Source organism: Amborella trichopoda, chromosome 4, assembly GCF_054954075.1.
Source record: "Amborella trichopoda isolate Santa Cruz 75 chromosome 4, AtrichopodaSantaCruz75HAP2 v2.0, whole genome shotgun sequence".
Classification (NCBI taxonomy): Eukaryota; Viridiplantae; Streptophyta; class Magnoliopsida; order Amborellales; family Amborellaceae; genus Amborella; species Amborella trichopoda.
The window spans coordinates 32,802,594-32,820,100 of NC_142339.1; the positions used below are offsets into that span (position 1 = coordinate 32,802,594).

Consider the following 17,507-nt stretch of genomic DNA (forward strand, 5'->3'; position numbering starts at 1 on the left):
TACTAAAATGGACATATTAACTCTTTGAAGATAATATGGATCAGTGGGATTATATCCCTGAATTACGCCGACAAATATCAATAAAATGGTGGGACAGTTACAAAAATAACTATCTGGATCCAGAGAAAATTTATATGAAGATAATACCATCCTCTTTGCCAAGTTCAAACATAGATATAACATACTACGTCACAATAATACAACAAAAGAATCCCAAATTATCAAAAGCAGAGCTTAAAAGAAAACTGCTTTTAGCACTAGAAGAAGATGTTGATATACAGACCATACCAACAAAAGAAGAAGAAAAAACCGAAGATTACAGTCTACTCAATAGTGATGACTGTGCAGGGATTAATTTTTCCCCCATGAAGTAAAAGAAAAATTAATATAGACGGTACGATTCCAATTCACCCAGGACACGTGTCCCTAAAGCTAGTAGCAAAAGATAAGAATATTATTACAACTTGACAAATTTCTAGAAAAAATAAGCCCATTATTGCTACCGAAAAAACTATTTACTGTTGAGAATCTTGCTTTTTCAAAAAAGTGTTAGGTTCACAGTAGAAAATCTTGTTTTTTTTCAAAAAATGTCAGTGCCCAAAACATTTCGGTGCGGATTTAAAACATTTTGAATTCTGATTCCTTCCTCTATATAAGAGAAACATAAAAAAAAAGAGGAAGGCATCCCAAAAATGTAGCGGATAGTTTTATTGAGTACGTGATTTGAAGGAAGAGAATTTGGTTTGAAGGAAAAGAGTTTGTATTATAGGTTTTGTTTAAAGATATACATATATATCCATTTGGGCCCAACGGCTGAGATCTTTAGCCTCTTAATCAACGTCCCAGGTTTACATGAGAAAAACCCATTTCAGTTAATGAGTCGTACAACCGCCTGCAACTTTGTCAGCTACTCTCTCCAAAATGGCAGCTACTTTCTCTGCGTGTCCGCTACTCTCTCTCCCTGTTACTCTCACCCTTCTCTCTCTACGCCATTTTACCCGTCTCTCTCCCCCCGTCAACTACTCTCTCTCCCTGTTACCTCACCCTTCTCTCTCAACACTCAGCCATTACCCATTTTGCTACTCTCTCCTCCTGTCAACTACTCTCTCTCCCTGTTACCCTCACCCTTCTCTCTACGCTCAGCCATTACTTCTCTCTCTACGCTCAGAGACCATAGCAGCTCTCTCCACACCAGCAACTACTGTAGCCTCTCGCCACACAGATGTGAGTTTCATGGCTTCACCTCTGATTTTTATTTTATTGGGTTTTTTTTGTTGACTCTTATTTTTTGGAGGAAGTCTTGCACTATATTCTTGATGGTTGAGCTGCCCTTGCAACTTGGTTGTAGATGGTGTCCCTTATTGTTATTTATTCACGATTTTTCTGTATTGGATTTTTATTGAAAGTCTTATTTTTTAGGGTTTTAGAGTGATATTAGTGGTGTTGTTTGTCATATCTGATTTTTTCTTAAATTGTGGTTTGGATACACCAATTTTTTGTAGGAAGCCTTTGACCATATTCTTGATTGTTGAGTTGCCCCTGTAAGTTGGTTTAGATATTTGACAGACTCGAGGCTCATTCATGAGAGGGACTTTTTGTAGTTTGACAGGCGCTCATTCATGAGAGGGACTTTTTGTAGAAATAAAAGACTGTGAGCGAGATTGAGGTGTGTTAGGGGGTGGGTTTTGTTTTAAGTCGGTGAAAATCTCTCCACTAACTTGGTTAGATGATGTATCGAGGAAAATCAAATTAGCCAAATCAGAAATGGAGCTTATATGTCAAATATGGTCGTGAAACTGCGTTTCACTGATGTCAAAGATCTTCAACAATTCCTGAAAAACAGACCCAATACTCGACCTCGAAATTGATTTCAGGCCAGCGAGATCAGAAATCCTTCCCTGAACTCCATTTCCAGTAAGATTCTGAGATTTGAGCTCAAGCACAACAATTTTGTGGGATTTCCCCAACTAATCTATTAAAAGAAATATCAATAGAAACCAGATATTTCAAGCTCAATATTTGTACAGGAATGCTCCCCTCAAAAGAGACATACCTGTAAAAGAAGCACAACAATCCATAGTCTTTGACCATACCTGTCGTATTTACAAAAAAATGTCTACTTATGCCACAGAACAGTCACTTCAGGATTAGAGATAGATGTTATTGAATTTGCTGATAATTTTATAAAACATGTCTATTTTCCATGTGAATAGATGTTCTTGAATTTGCTGAAATTTATTTTTTCATGCCTTATTCACATACATTCCAGCACTTCAATGTCTGATCTTGGCATAACTAAGTAATATCATTATGTTTACTTTTTATAAAATGTGGATGCAGATCTAGACCTTTGAACCCATAAGGATGTCATCAGCTTTCACAAACAATGGAAGATATCCACACCGCAACTGTCTGCGGTGCGACATACCATGTAACTTAAGTACATCAAGTTCCCTATCCAACCCTAGAAGATTGTACTATGGGTGTCCAAATTGTACTTTTTTCCAATAGAGCTATGAATATATGGAAGTGATGAACTACAATACGAACTTGAGACATCATAATGTACAACAAAGGAATCAATCACATGATGAATATATGGAAGTGATGAACTACAATATGAACTTGAGACATCATAAAGTACAACAAAGGAATCAATCACAAGTATCACAAGTGCATCTCATGGACAAGCCTGGACTGATGGTCATTCAATGCCTTATGGCGTATGCAATAATTTATGTTTTTCTTGTCTGTAATGACTACGGTTATTTTTGTACTACTTCTATTAAAAAAGTTTGATATGATTAGAGAATTGGTCTCACAACTCATACAACAATTATTGTTGTTGATATTCATTTTGGAAATTAAAAGTAATTTCACCCTTATAATTTTCTGGCATTGTGGATGAATAAACCTTTGATTGTCAAAGTTGTGAGGAGCTGTCAATTTCTTTTCAAGTGAGACCTGTGAATAATGAGGTAAGAATGTGTTGATGCTCGTTAGTTTACAATACTGCTGATCGGCCCACGGAGAGCCAAACCTTTAAAGAAATGAATATCCATGGTTACAACACTATTAATATCCATGGTTTCAAAATTTTTTTCACTAATCTTTTGAAGAAAAGGTTATAATACTATTCATGTCCAAGGTTACAGCTGCAAAAATTTACTGTTTGCAAGCTCTTAATAGATATGCCAAACGTGCATATCAGTGAGGAGAAACATTTACAAAAAAATGAACCGGTGAGGAGCCAAACATTTGTAGTGTTTTCAATTTCAATATCACTTTTCAATTTCCCACTCAAATTTCAGCTCGTACAAAAATGATGGATTGCGAACAGTAGTCCCTCTATAACAAACACCGTCACTTCAAACATCGTGCTTCCAACACAATCAGCACTGCACCACATGACAAAAAATGACTCTTTGATTCAACACTGTAATTTACAAAAAAATGACTCTTTGATTCAACACTGTAATTTACAAAAAAATGACTCTTTAATGTCCCCATTTCCATACAACACAATTAGCACATGACATGCACAAGCTAAAAACAAAAAATGACTCTTGAATAATTTCCATAAAATAAAATCTTCTGCAAAACTTTGTTGCATCTTGTGGCGTATCTTTTCGACCTGCAATGGCAACGAGGGCACATCTTTTCGACCTGCAACAGCAAGGAGCATATAACATTGAGTTCCACATATTCCAATAAAATGATTACTTCTAGCAAAGTAACACACCCTATTTACAATTTTAAATGGATAGTCATCTGTGCTTTTGACCAACAAGAAGAGATTAAAACAACCTATATACATTGATCAAAAGTTTCCAAGTATATGCCATTAAACCCATGTTTCTCTTACATATGTGTCCCTTTTCTTGTTCTTTTTTTTTTTTTTGGGGGATAACGTACAAGTAGAACTAAACCCATGTGTTTGCATTCTTGACCATTTTTTAAACTGCAGTAATTGATAGGCGTATTGGTTTACAATACAGTAGTACGATTACAGCCAAATACATAGTTTACAATTAAAGCCAATTACAACAGTTTGCAACAATACAGTAGGTTACAATTACAACCAAATACACAATTTACAATTACAACCAACTACATCAGTTTGCAATACAATAGTTTACAAATTGCTGAAATTTCATTGTCATAACGCCATTCAACAGTCAAAGTTCAATTTCAGCAGTCAATAAACAACTCATTACCACACAAAACAGTCATAATACAACACCCACATAATATAATACATAGTGTTGCTTAACATCATTGCATATGTCCCGCGTTCTTACGGGAACCAACCGTACGACGGACTTTGGAGATAACCCTGTAGGAAGAAAATAAATTGCACTGTTAGCATTTCATAATGCATTCGCAATGAATAACATCATATGGAAGTTCTAAAAGTTATGGATTACTACTTTTTACAGAAGAATGATGGACAATTTCTTCTATCATGCACACTGGCCTAGCAAACTGTGCATTTTCTAGAATTTTTCACTGGCTTCCATTCCCCTGATCGAGCTTTTTTTCTTGAATTTGTAGGCTGTCCCTTTTTCGGTGCTCATGGAGGGTCAAGGACATTTTCACAATGGTAACTTCCATTTGGTGTGTCATTACAACTAGCATCATCATTGCCATGGCTCATGGTGTCAACCTGTGGACCTCTCTTACAGCCAAATTTACCATCAATCTCTATGATATCACGGTGTATTAAATACATTACAAATTTATAGACTTCTGCACTTTCTGAAGCACGCTCAACGAGGTATCGAATAGCCTGAAGGACATCATTATATCGAATGGAGCGTGGTAGTTCAGATGTCACATGTAGTCGTCTGCCACAGTCATCAAGAAAAACCACCTTCTTTACGTCCTTTGACCAATGTCTCATTATGTATGGGGGAGGGATTTCAAAAACATTCTTCATCATAAAAATTTTCAACACATGCCTACAAAGAAGGCCCATCCTCTCGAATAAGTAACAATTGCAAGAAACCATCTTCTCATGGGAATTGAATTCCACCAAGCATGATCTACATCCATTTTCCGCATCTGCCACCTTAAAAGTGGCAACCTGTCCATTGTCATCAACTAACTCACTTATAAAATTCATACAATTGGCCACCTCTTCCCCAAATATCTTCAAAATCTTTTGAGTATAGATCTTGGATGCCTGAGACTCAATGATAGAAGTTGTTCTTAAGATTGGAGTAGTTGAAATGTCTTTTATGTCGTTTTCCTTCTCTTTTCGTACCTTCTTATCTTGCATCTTTGCACATATTTCCAATACTGTACGTAAGCTTATTGTGGATGTCAAGTACATCTTCAAGTGCTTGTTCATCCCTTCAATTCTTTGAGTAGAAGTCATACATGCGGTGAATATGTTAGTCAAATATGCGTCAACCCATTGCATGCGACAAGTATAAAGCCTATTCAGCCATTTGTTGCTTTCCAACTCATATTCTTCAATCATATATTTCCATCCCAATTCAAATTCCTTTACTGTTGGACTAGCTACACACCTCCTGAATGTATCTGAAAAAGAACGAGACATGCGTAAGACATGACATAGTTTTTCTTTAATTTTTTAAAGTATATGCCACTTGCAGTAATGATGTTTACTCTGGTAAAAAACTTGTCTCACTGTGGCTGAAATTGCATGGTCTTGATCTGTGAGAATAACACATGGTTGGCGTCCACCCATTGCTTTTAACCAATTTTCAAATACCCAAACAAATGATTCTACCTTCTCATCAAGAATGAGTACAAATCCAAAGAAAGTTGTATTGAAATGATGATTTACACCAAGTGTGGGTGCAGAGGACATACCAAACGAGTTTGTTATGTATGTGGTATCAAATGTAACCACATCAGAAAAGCATTGGAAGGAAACTTTACATGTGGCATCTACCCATAAGATGCTGAGAATGTGATCATTTTCATCTAGTTTCAATCTATATACAAAGATGGGTTCGATGCATTCATTTTATAGAGCCATTGCATAATTCGATTTCTATCTTCTCCTTTTAGTTTTCTTCTAGCATTAGCAATTTCATTTTCGATGTCCTTGACATTGTCGATTCCTCCAGCTTGCTCTATGAATATGTCATGAATATGTATTGGCTTAATCATTGCCGAACTCATTAAATTTATCAAGGACTTTGTGACATTCGATAATTTTCGGTGGCTGAGAATTAAACAAGCTTTTCTTGGAGAGACTAGGGCGTGATTGTGGTCCTTAATAGACCTAATAACAATCCACTCGTTGTCCGCTTTTCTACTCAAGCCTAACTTAGCCATACACCCACCCCTTGATATAGGGAGTACCTTTCTACTGACCTGATGTTTGCCTCTACGAAAGCCTTCCCTGGAGCAATTAATTTCTCTATCAATCCTTTGACCTTTCTTGTTGTGGGTAGAACCCCTACGGATACCAAAACCTTTGATTAATGCATAAGCCTTATAATAGGCATATGCATCGTCCTCTGAAGAAATCTTCATTCCTACATGGGGTTCTTTTATTTTTAGGCTTTTCATTGATGAGTCAGGTTCTCCATCTTGCATTTCTATAAATTTCATGGGAGGGGTTACATGAAAAGGAACCTGCTCCATGGGCTCAATGGTGTCACCCATGTTGTCTACGTTTGCGTTAGTGGGAGATAACACATCATATGAAATAGTGCAGTCCATCTCAGTTTTTCAACTGACCCTAGATAATAAAAAGAAACATATCAACATGTATATATAACATTTGACATATCAAAATGTTCTTCCAATAGCATATGGATAATAAGGCATACAACATTTAATTTAAGGAAATATGAGTTCACAATGCTCGTAAATTAAAAGAATGTAACCATTCAAAACTTATATATAAAGAGGTACAAATGGGTAACATGCTAAAAGTACTCAAAAAGATCATAAATAAATAGAACTCCTCATAAATAAATGAGCAATTGAAGTGCCTGTGTCTATGGCATACATATCTAAGTAGATAAGTTTTTGGTGAATAAATAATTATAAGGGATACTATCTACATCCAAGTTGCAGGGACAATCCCTCAACCCTCTCCGACCACTAAACTTAACAAAAATAAATAAAATAAAATAAGTAAAATAAAAAGAAACAGAGACCCTTGCATCAAAAAATCCTCAAAGCTGCAGCCTCCACTCACATATTGGACCCTGTTCAAATTCAAATCCTTAACGTTCCCATTCCATGCCATTCTAAAAAAAAACATTCCCATCCTCAATCAACTTGTTATATTTAATACTTCAATTCTTTGTCTATAAAATCACTTAAAAATAAATTTTAGCAAATTCAATAACATCTATTCACATGGAAAGTGGACAATTTTTTTAATAAATTTCAGCAAATTCAATAACATCTATCTCTAAGTAGACATGTTTTTTGTCTGTGGCAGAATTTCAGCAAATTCAATTCTTTGTCTATCTCTAAATTTCAGCAAATTCAATTCTTGTGTCTGTGGTATACAGATCTAAGTAGACATGTTTACCATACCTGTCATATTTACCAAAAAATGTCAGAAATGGAGATTTTGTGTCAAATATGGTCGTGAAACTGGGTTTTACTGATGTCAAAGATCTTCAACAATTCATGAAAAACAGACCCAATACTCGACCTCAAAAATGATTTCAGGCCTCAGAAATCAGAAATCCTTCCCTGAACTCCATCCCTGCAAGATTCTGAGATTTGAGCTCTGTAAAAGAAGCACAACAATTTTGTGGGATTTCCCCAACTAATCTATTTAAAGAAATATCAATAGAAACCATTGATTTCAAGCACAATATTTGTACAGAAATACTCCCCTCAAAGAGACATACCTGTAAAAGAAGCACAGCAATCCATAGTCTTTGACCATTCCTGTCGTATATACCATACAGGGAGAGTGAGTCGTTGACAGGAGTAAAGAGAGTAGCAGAATGGGTAATGGCTGAGCGTAGAGAAAGTAGCAAAATGGGTAATGGCTGAGCGTAGAGAGAGAAGGCTGACGGTAACACGGAGAGGGAGTAGTTGAGAGAGACCAGCAAAATGGCATAGAGAGAGAAGTGTGAGAGTAACTGGGAGGAGTAGCTGACAGGGGGAGAGAGAGTAGCTGCCATTTTGGAGACAGTAGCTGACAAATTTGCAGGCAGGTGTACGACCCATTAACTGAAATAGGTTTTTCCCATGTAAACCTGGGTTGTTCATTAAGAGGCTGAAGATCTCAGCCGTTGGACGCAAATGCGATGGAGCGCACCTCATCATTTCCCATATAGATATATATATAAAATCCACTAGCTAATAAAATAGTATAAGACCAATATCCCGGATGAAATCTGGGCGGATTTGATGAACACAGATATTTGATAGTGTTTGAATTTTAATTTTTTGTACAAATCAAATCATTTGAAATTTTAGGCGTGTAATCCTCTCATCAAGCCACAGCTAATAAAAATATAAACACAATAATTCATGAAAAAATGACCAAATACCCACGAAACGTTTTGGAGGTATTTTGGTCAATTTATTTCATGTAAAATATTTTTTTGATATTTTTTGAAGATTCACCTATTTTTGATGTACACACATTCTAAATTTCAAGTGATTTAGATTTGTAGAAAAAAAATTAAAATTAAAATACTACCGGACATTCGTGATCGTCAGATCGACCTAGATTCAATCTAGGCCGTTGAGCTCATTTTTTCCTGTGAGCTAGTGGGCTCACCCCTATATATATATATATATATATATCAGTATTTTAAGTTGTGACTCACCCGGGTCGACACGGGAATCGTTCACCATCTGTCGGACGAATTCTACACAGTAAATCGGAAGGATCACCTTGATGACATCATGGACCGCCCTTAAACAGTTGCGACTCGTAGGCGACACGGGAATCGTTCACCATCTACCGGGCGGATTGCACAAAGTAACTCAGAAGGATCGCCCTGATGACATCATGGACGCCCCTTAAAGAGTTGCGACTCGCCCGAGTGACACGGGAATCGTTTACCATCTGTCGGGTGGATTTTAAGTAAATCCGATCGCTCTGATGACATCATGGACTGCCCGCCAAGCGGATTCTATACAGTAAATTGCCCTGATGACATCATGGACCGCTCGCCGAGCATATTCTACACAGTAAATTTGGAAGGATCACCCTGATGACATCAAATTCTACACAGTAAATCGGAAGGATCGCCCTGATGACATCATGTAATGCCTTTAAACAGTTGCGACTCGCCCAACGTCGACACGGGAATCGTTCACCATTAGCTGGGCACGGGTCGACACAGGAATTGTGCCAAGCAGATTCGCCCGTCTGGGCACGGGTCGACCCAGGCGACACGGGAATCGTGCTGGGCAGATTTGCCCTGGTCGATATGGGAATCGTTCACCATCTGCTGGGAGGGGATTCGCACGGGTCGATACGGGAATCGTTCACCATCTGCTTGGAGAGGGTCGACATGAGAATCGTTCACCATCTGCAGGGCAGATTCTACACAGTAGATCGGAAGGATCGCCTTGATGACATCATGGACCGCCCGCCGCCGGATTCTACACAGTAAATCGGATATCATGGACTGCCCGTCGGATTCTACACAATAAATCAGATCACCCGGGTCGACATGGGAATCGTTCACCATTTGCCGAGCAGATTTTACACAGTAAATTAGAAGGATTGCCCTGATGACATCATGGACCGCGGGTCGACATGGGAATCGTTCACCATCTGCCGCACGGATTCTACACAGTAAATCGGAAGGATCGCCCTGATGACATCATGGACCCCGGGTCGACATGGGAATCGTTCACCATCTGCCGAGCGGATTCTACACAATAAATTGGAAGGATCGCTTTGATGACATCATGGACCGCCTGCTGGATTCTACCCAGTAAATTAGACATCATGGACCACCCTCCGGATTCTACACAGTAAATCGGAAGGATCGCCCGGATTCTACACAGTAAATCAGAAGGATCGTGGACTGCCCGCCGGATTCTACACAGTAAATTAGAAGGATCGCCCTGATGACATCATGGACCGCCTTTAAAGGCTGTGACTCGCTAGGGTCGACAAGTTAAAATAATGACATGGATCACGCACATGACATCACGATCATCCAATGAGGCCATTTGAAATCCTTTTCTCTCTACCAACAATCTCTTCCACTAAATTTATTCTAGAAACTTAAAAAATTATATTTTTGAAAAATTAAAGTGCTATTTCAAAAATTGGTACGCATTCTACTAATTTCCACATTGATATCCAAATCTTTTAGTTTATCTATTAATTTATTTGTGTTGTAAATTATGTAATGTACTATTTTTTCTTACAGTTGTCAATAATATATTTTAAATTAGATGATAATATAAGATATTTTGGATTTATTATTATTTGTATAATAAAATAATTATAAAATGTAAGCCAACAATTTCAGTTTCAGTATATATTATTATAGTTAGTTAGGTTGTAATAATTTTAAATTATAGTTAGTTAGGTTGTAATAATTTGAGATTTTTTTAGCGGATTAGAGTTTTTCGCTAATTCGTGATTTTGATGGCCATTTTTTCATCGATTTAATCAATTATTTGTTATAGTCCATGATAATTCTATGACTTTTCTTTTATGTGATGTAAATTTAATGGTTAACATAAGTTCATACAGGGAAAGAACATCTCAATATTCACATATGATGAAAAAAATGAAAGTTAATAATGTAGTACCCTCATTTCTTATTTGAATCTTAAAAAATAATATTTATAATGAATTTTAATATTTTCTTTGAATTTTATTTAAGACTTAATCCGATCGATTTGGTCGCTTCCCAATCTGGATCGTCGATACACGAGTTTTTGTGGTGCTCGATCTGGGGCACTGATCCATTTTCTAAACCATTGATATATATATATATATATATATATATATATATATATATATATATATATATATATATATATATATATATATATATATATATATATATATAGGGGTAAGCCTTACAACAACTGACCAGCTATAATGAATAGTGTGTATAGATAGAATGGGAGCCGTTAGATCTTCATCATGCAGTTTAAAATGCATATCACTATTTTAATTTTAATTTTTTTTATATAAATTTGATTAGTATTAAATTTTGGAGGTTTATACTTAACACTATTGCGCACTATATAAAAATATAAAAACATTATTTTCAATAATTTAAAATGACTAAACTACCCCCATCATTTTTAAGTGGTATTTCGATCATTTTATATTTTGAGAAATATTTTTTTATATTTTTTATTTGTGCATCCTACTTTTTAGTACTCATGTCTAAAATTCTATTATGATTCGATTTATGAACCGCATGATGAAGATCTAACGGCTCCCATGCCACCTACATTACTATTCATTATAGCTGGCCAGCTATTGTATATATATATATATATATATATATATATATATTGGGTGACGTGCATTTTTCAATTGCCACGGACCTAGCAGGTCCGTGACAGTAAAAAATTCATGTGGAACCGCAATGGATGGCATGCCGTTCGTTGCGGGTCCTTTCAATTAACTGCTACGAACATAACAAGTCTGTGGCAGTGGTGAAACACTGTAGCATTTTACCTATAGGCGTTTTTAAGGTTTTTCCTATATAATAGGCACCTCGATCTTAACTGGAGAAATTGTGGATAGGTTGAAATGTCCCCAGCAGACCACTCTGATATTTTGAACCGTTTAACCTACCTGAACCCTTACATAAACCTAGCATCCACCAACTTGATATTGCCCCGGTGGGATCAAAGACACTGAAAGGTGACACAAAGCATATATACTCAGAATCACCCAACTTAGAACATTTGCAAAAGGGAAGGCTCTGGTCTTGCTCCAACGGCCGCTAAAGCTCTGTTAAGTCCCGAAGAGGCGACTAAGGCACCTTAGTCACAAAGTCAGCGATGAGAACACAAAGATATCTGGGGACATTGCCAATGTCGTCAATGCCATTTTAAATGTCATCAGGCCTCGAGACCTCAAATGGTGGGAAACAATCTGATCGACAAGACTGATAAACATGATGACATGTCAGGTCGTACTGGCAGGCGTGGCAGGACTGTGCTGTCATGTCAAATGTCAAGATGGATTATGGTTGTCTAGTTTCGGTTGGTCAATGATCAAAAGACCGCACAACCAAGGTGGCATGCTAGCTAACATTTGACGACATTGCAACTATCTCCGGCGTGTCCATCAGATAGAGATCATACTCAGGAGAAGGTGACACATGTCCAAACAGAGGTTTAAAGGCAGTTGGAAAGTCGCTAGCACCATTGCCAATAGCGCCAGATACTGATAAGAATGTAGCAACTGCATTAAAGAGTAACTAATATTTGTAATACCTCATTAATGATAGTGGCGATAGTCTAAAGGCCTTCAACACCTTTCCGAATGTCACCACAATTTTGATGGTATGAATTTTAACACAAAACTGACTTAGGAACTATGATGAGTCTGCTCTGCCTATTTATACCCCTCTGAACCTCAAAACAAAAGTGTAGACACATCGATCTTGACTGGAAAGGTCATGGATAGGTTGAAATGTCCCAGGCAGATCACCCGAATATTTTAAACCATTCACCCCACCAGAACCCCTTCTCTGTAAACCTAGCCTCCAATGAACTCTTATTGCTCCAGTGGGACCAAAGGCATCAAGAAGAGAAACAAGGTGAGATAGACCAGGAAGCATTCATAAGGAAAGGCTTTGATGTTACCTCAACAGGCATCAAAGCCTTACCAAAATTCTAACGGCGAGGTACTAAGGCAAATTAGTCACAGCATGGGCGACCCGAGAGACCAAATGCCTGGCGCCATTCCTAATGGGCCAATGCCAGTCCAAATGGCCCCAAGCCCTAGGCCTTCCTTTTCGCGTTGCAACGTCATCAAGAAGCCTGATTGCAGTGCCAATGCCGCTAGCGCCATTTCCACTAGTGTCAGGTCTCGAGACCTTCACCAGGTGGGATACAGCCTAGCCGATGTGGCTGAAGTGACGGATTGACATGTCACTCTGTACCCACCGACATGGAAGGCTCGTACTGACATGTCAGAAGTCACTATGGAGCGAGGTCGTCAAACTCTCATTGGTTGAACATTAGATGAAGGTACAACCATAACGGCGGGATAGCTGGTATCTGACAACAGTCCAAATGCTGTCGACACTAGTCAGAATAACTTCAAGCTGTGATTGGTCCATCTGAACCAAATCAGAGTCACCATAACGTGACACATGTCCTGAACAGTATTTGAAGGCATTCGGAATGCCGCTGAGGCAATGGTTTAAAAACCGGATCGGTGACCCGGATCGGGCTTTTCAAAAACCGATCCGGATCGGAGAATCGGCGATCCGGATCGGCGAATCGGCGATCCGGATCGGAATCGGGTGAATCGGTCAGAATATAGCTTCAAAAAAATCCGAAAAAATTATTAAAATTCATTATAAATATTGGTTTTTAGGAATTCAATAAAAAATGAGGGTACTCCATTAAGAATTTTCATGTTTTTGAATGAATATGCGAATATTGATATGTTCTTTCCTTGCATGAACCGCCATTCAGCATTTAATTTACAGTATTTCGTGCTCATCCCTACACTGTTGCTGTTGGGACTCGATATGTGAATAATATGGCTGGGATAGGGTGGCCTCAGAATCATCATCTCTCTCGTTTTCTCTTTGAATAATATGGATTAAAAAAAAAAAAAAACAAATTTTCAAAAAAATCTATCATGGATTAAAAAAAAAATCACAAATTTTCAAAAAATTCTATCATGGATTACAAAAAAAAATTCGATCATGGATTAAACAAAAAAAATCACAAATTTTCAAAAAATTCAATCATGGATTACATAAAATTCGATCATGGATTACAAAAAAAAACAAACAAAAAAAACAAAAAATTCAATCGTGGATTACAAAAAAAGAAAAAAATAGTTCGATCATGGATTACAAAAAATTCAATCATGGATTACAAAAAACTCTATCATGGGTTACAAAAAAAGCAAAAAACAAAAAATTCAATCATGGATTAAAAAAAAACAAACAAACATTTCAATCATGGATTACAAAAAAAAAACAAACATTTCGATCATATATTACAAAACATTCGATCATGGATTACAAAAAATTCTATCATGGGTTACAAAAAAAAAAAAAAAAACAAAAAAATCGATCATGGATTACAAGAAAAGAAAACAAACATTTCGATCATGGATTACAAAAAATTCTATTATGGGTTACAAAAAACCAAAAAATTCGATCATGGATTACAAAAAAAATCTATCATGGATTACCAAAAAAAAAAAAAAAAAAAAAAAAAAAAAAAAAAAAAAAAAAAAAAAATTCCGTACGGAATCGCCGATTCACTGTTCGGACTCGCCGATTCGGTACAGTGAATCGGCGATTCACTGTACAGAATCGTCCGGTTCTCTCTAGAACCGGACGATTTCCGATTTTCGGGCGATCCGGTTCCTTTTTCACTATTTCCGAGTCGAACTGGGCGAGTCCGGTTCGACTCGGCGTTTTTTAAAACGCTGCGCTGAGGCCATTGCCAATGGCACCAAATTCTGACAGATCGTACAGAACATGCATTAATGAGCAATTAATATTTACTAACCATCATGATTATTAATGACATGGTGCCATTCCAACTAGAGCCAACGCCAATCCAAGTGTCACCAAAGTTAAGATGTCCTAAAAAAATAGCACAAATCGACATACAGGCTCGCATGAGTCCATTTCGTCTATAAATAGCCTCTTTTACCTCAGGCAAAAGGTCCGAGTTGCCTGAATCTTGAGCCGAAACTTTACCTGAGTTCATTTAATCTTATGCATTGGTTATGCCAAAAAATCTCTTGATCTTAAGCTTATACCTGAGGTTGAGAGAAGAGTCCCAAGCTGCATCCACTTGAGCAACCCTTATCCTATCAAACCTTTCATTACAAAACTACAAGTATAAACTCATTCAAGCTACACTTCAAACCAAATGCGGTCCAGATAATCAGACTTTTTGAACCCTCTTCTTCCCATTTCTATTTGCCCCGTTAAAAAACGAGAAAGTTGGAGATTGATTGTGCAATTTTACGATTTGAATCGATGCCGACTCTGGGCGTCGGGCCTGGGGGCCCGGCCTAAATGTTGTTTTCTTTCTTCTTTCATTGGTTTTTCTAGCATTTACTTTCATAGTTATGGCTTCTTTCTTTCTTTTCGTCATTTTATGATTTTGCTTCTCTTTTCTTCTTCTTTTGATTCTTGTATTTATTCCTCTCTTATCTATTTTTATATATGCTTTTCCCTATTTTCCCTCATTTATTATCTTATTCATGCCTCGTGTTCATTTGATGTAGTACTTATTATGCATAGTTAGTTATATTTAATCCCTTGTTTCTTCTTTTATCTTCTTTATTACATGATCATTTTTCCCTTCTAGATTTGCATTTATTTCTTTTGATTGGTTATATTTACTTCTCTTCTTTGTCCCCCTTGTTTAGTAGTGTAGATCTTCTTCTCTCACCCCCATCACTTATTCTCTTTATTAAATAGTTACCCTTCTCTTCTTAGTAACATTTATTTCTTGATAGGTATGGTATGTTTACCCCCTTTTCTCATTTTACTGTTTTATAATGTAGATCTCCCTTTCTCTCATCTTCTTTAGTGTAGATTTATTTTCTTTATCTTTCATGAGCATCCATTCTCTTAGTTTTTTATATTGATGTTTCTTCCTAGTTTCCCCTATTTGATAGTATAGGTTCCTTCCATCCCCTTTTATGTGGCTATTTTCTCTTTTCTTGTTGTATTTACTTATTTTGATTTATTGTGTATTCCTCTCTTCCCCTCTTATTCGTCTAATAATGTAGATCTCCCCTGTCGCTCATCTTCTCTAATCTAGTTCTTGTTTGTTCTCCTTTATTATGCTCTTTATTTATTATTTTAGTTATAGGAGTTAGCTTTAATCTCTTTTCTTTCCTCTTATTCTATAGTTTGAATATCACCTTCTCCATCCCTCTCATTCCCTACTCTCTATTATAGTTATTTTATTTCTTTTCTTTATATTTTATTTCATAGATTAGTCATCCTTATCCTCTTATTGATACATCTATTTTTCTCACTTTTTACTATCTTTTATTAATAATTTGTGTTCATCCACTTCTCTCCCCTCTTTTCATGTATCATCCCTTATTTCTCTCTATTTCATTCATCTTGACACTCCTTCTTATGTTCTCCCCTTTTATCTCTTTGTTGTATTTAGTTTTGTTACTTTCATTGGCATGTTATTTACTAGTACTAGCTTTCTTCTCTTTTCTTTTCTCCCATTTTATTTCTTCTCATGTTATATTATTATCCTTATTCGCATTTCGTGCTCATCTCTCTCTGCCTTGTTGATGAGGAGATCGTATATTTCCTTCTTCGCAATCATACTTGTATTTCTATAATATTCTATCTCTTGTTCATTTTATGTCATGCATATTTAGACTAGCCTTATTCCCTTATCTCCATGCTGTTTACTTTCTTATTCTTTTTGCATTTCGTAGTTAGATTCTTTACTTCTTTTTATTTCTATCTTCCTAGCTTAGTTGCTTATTTGTGGTTCTCTTCCCTTGTTCTATTTCTAAATTTATTTTTCTAAAATCTCCCTTTTATCTCAAACCCTTTTTCAGAAGCTTTCTTGGTTGAGTTCCAAGGATAAGACAGTAGGGAAGCCGGCTTTGTCGGTGATCCGAGAGGGACAAGGTCTTAGGATCCGTTTATCCTTCATAGCATAATTTGACAGGGCGCATACTTTACCAACTTATTGATTTGTGTGCACCCAAAACAAAGAAGGGGACAAAGTACCCTACCCGCAATTTTAAATATCAACATTAGGTCTGAATTTTCTTGTTCTTGAGCCCAAGCTATGCCCAAGTTTCCTTCATTTTGGAAGCCCAAGCTAGGTCCAAGATTTTGACCTAGGGGAATATCGCATTCTAAATCTATTTAAAGATGTTCATGGGAAACCATGAACCTCCACCTGTACTCATCAGCCTTTTAAGAAGGACCAGAACGTCTACTAAAAAAGCAATCGACGTTATAACTTGCTTAGGAAATGCTTCCACACCATTACATCCAAGTTGCCCATTGAGGATCCATCCCATCTATCCCTGTATCATATCTAATGCTTAAACACCCTTTCGTGATTGTGGTAACTTTGCTGATGATTAATCATGTACCACTCATCATGCATTCATATGAAGGAGGTGGCACACTCTGAACTTGTTATCACATCCATTCATTCATCTCTATATTCATATGCTCGTGCACTCTTGTGCCGTATTTCTACTATGGTGGGGTTCCATATCATTGCTCATACAAGCAAAAGCCAAACAATTAAGTACATACTCATGAAATTGACAAACTTGAATGTTATCTTTCAAAGACAAAGTTAATGCTTCAGCATTCAAGTTTCAATATGAGTTCAGACAA

General features: G+C 36.8%; 1 protein-coding gene and 1 long non-coding RNA gene across 6 annotated transcripts; one reads left to right on the forward strand and one right to left on the reverse strand.

Annotated features, from left to right (window-relative positions):
* The first annotated feature begins 675 nt into the window (after positions 1 to 675).
* Positions 676 to 2,928, forward strand: LOC148782410 (uncharacterized). The gene is made up of 2 exons (XR_016053510.1): positions 676 to 1,224; positions 2,341 to 2,928. It is a non-coding gene; the product is annotated as an uncharacterized LOC148782410 (long non-coding RNA).
* A 480-nt stretch (positions 2,929 to 3,408) lies between these two features.
* LOC105420403 (protein FAR1-RELATED SEQUENCE 5-like) lies at positions 3,409 to 8,270 on the reverse strand. Of its 5 annotated transcripts, none has more exons than XR_016053509.1 (3): positions 7,857 to 8,270; positions 7,534 to 7,732; positions 3,409 to 3,666 (listed from the first exon to the last, which is right to left on the reverse strand). XR_016053509.1 is itself a non-coding variant. In XM_020665337.2 (2 exons), exon 2 carries the CDS (start codon positions 5,564 to 5,566, stop codon positions 4,574 to 4,576), a length of 993 nt encoding a protein of 330 aa, XP_020520996.1. In that variant the 5' UTR covers positions 5,567 to 7,732; positions 7,857 to 8,270; the 3' UTR covers positions 3,409 to 4,573. The 5 variants fall into 5 exon arrangements, 2 of the variants coding, with proteins under 2 accessions (XP_020520996.1, XP_020520997.1); XR_002280408.2 differs by having other exon boundaries at positions 4,248 to 7,732; XR_016053508.1 differs by having other exon boundaries at positions 7,534 to 7,708; positions 7,857 to 8,235.
* Positions 8,271 to 17,507: the final 9,237 nt, after the last annotated feature.

Excerpts from the sequence above, each read along its gene's own strand:
- LOC105420403 (XM_020665337.2), bottom strand. The coding sequence starts at position 5,566 with ATGTCTCGTTCTTTTTCAGATACATTCAGGAGGTGTGTAGCTAGTCCA.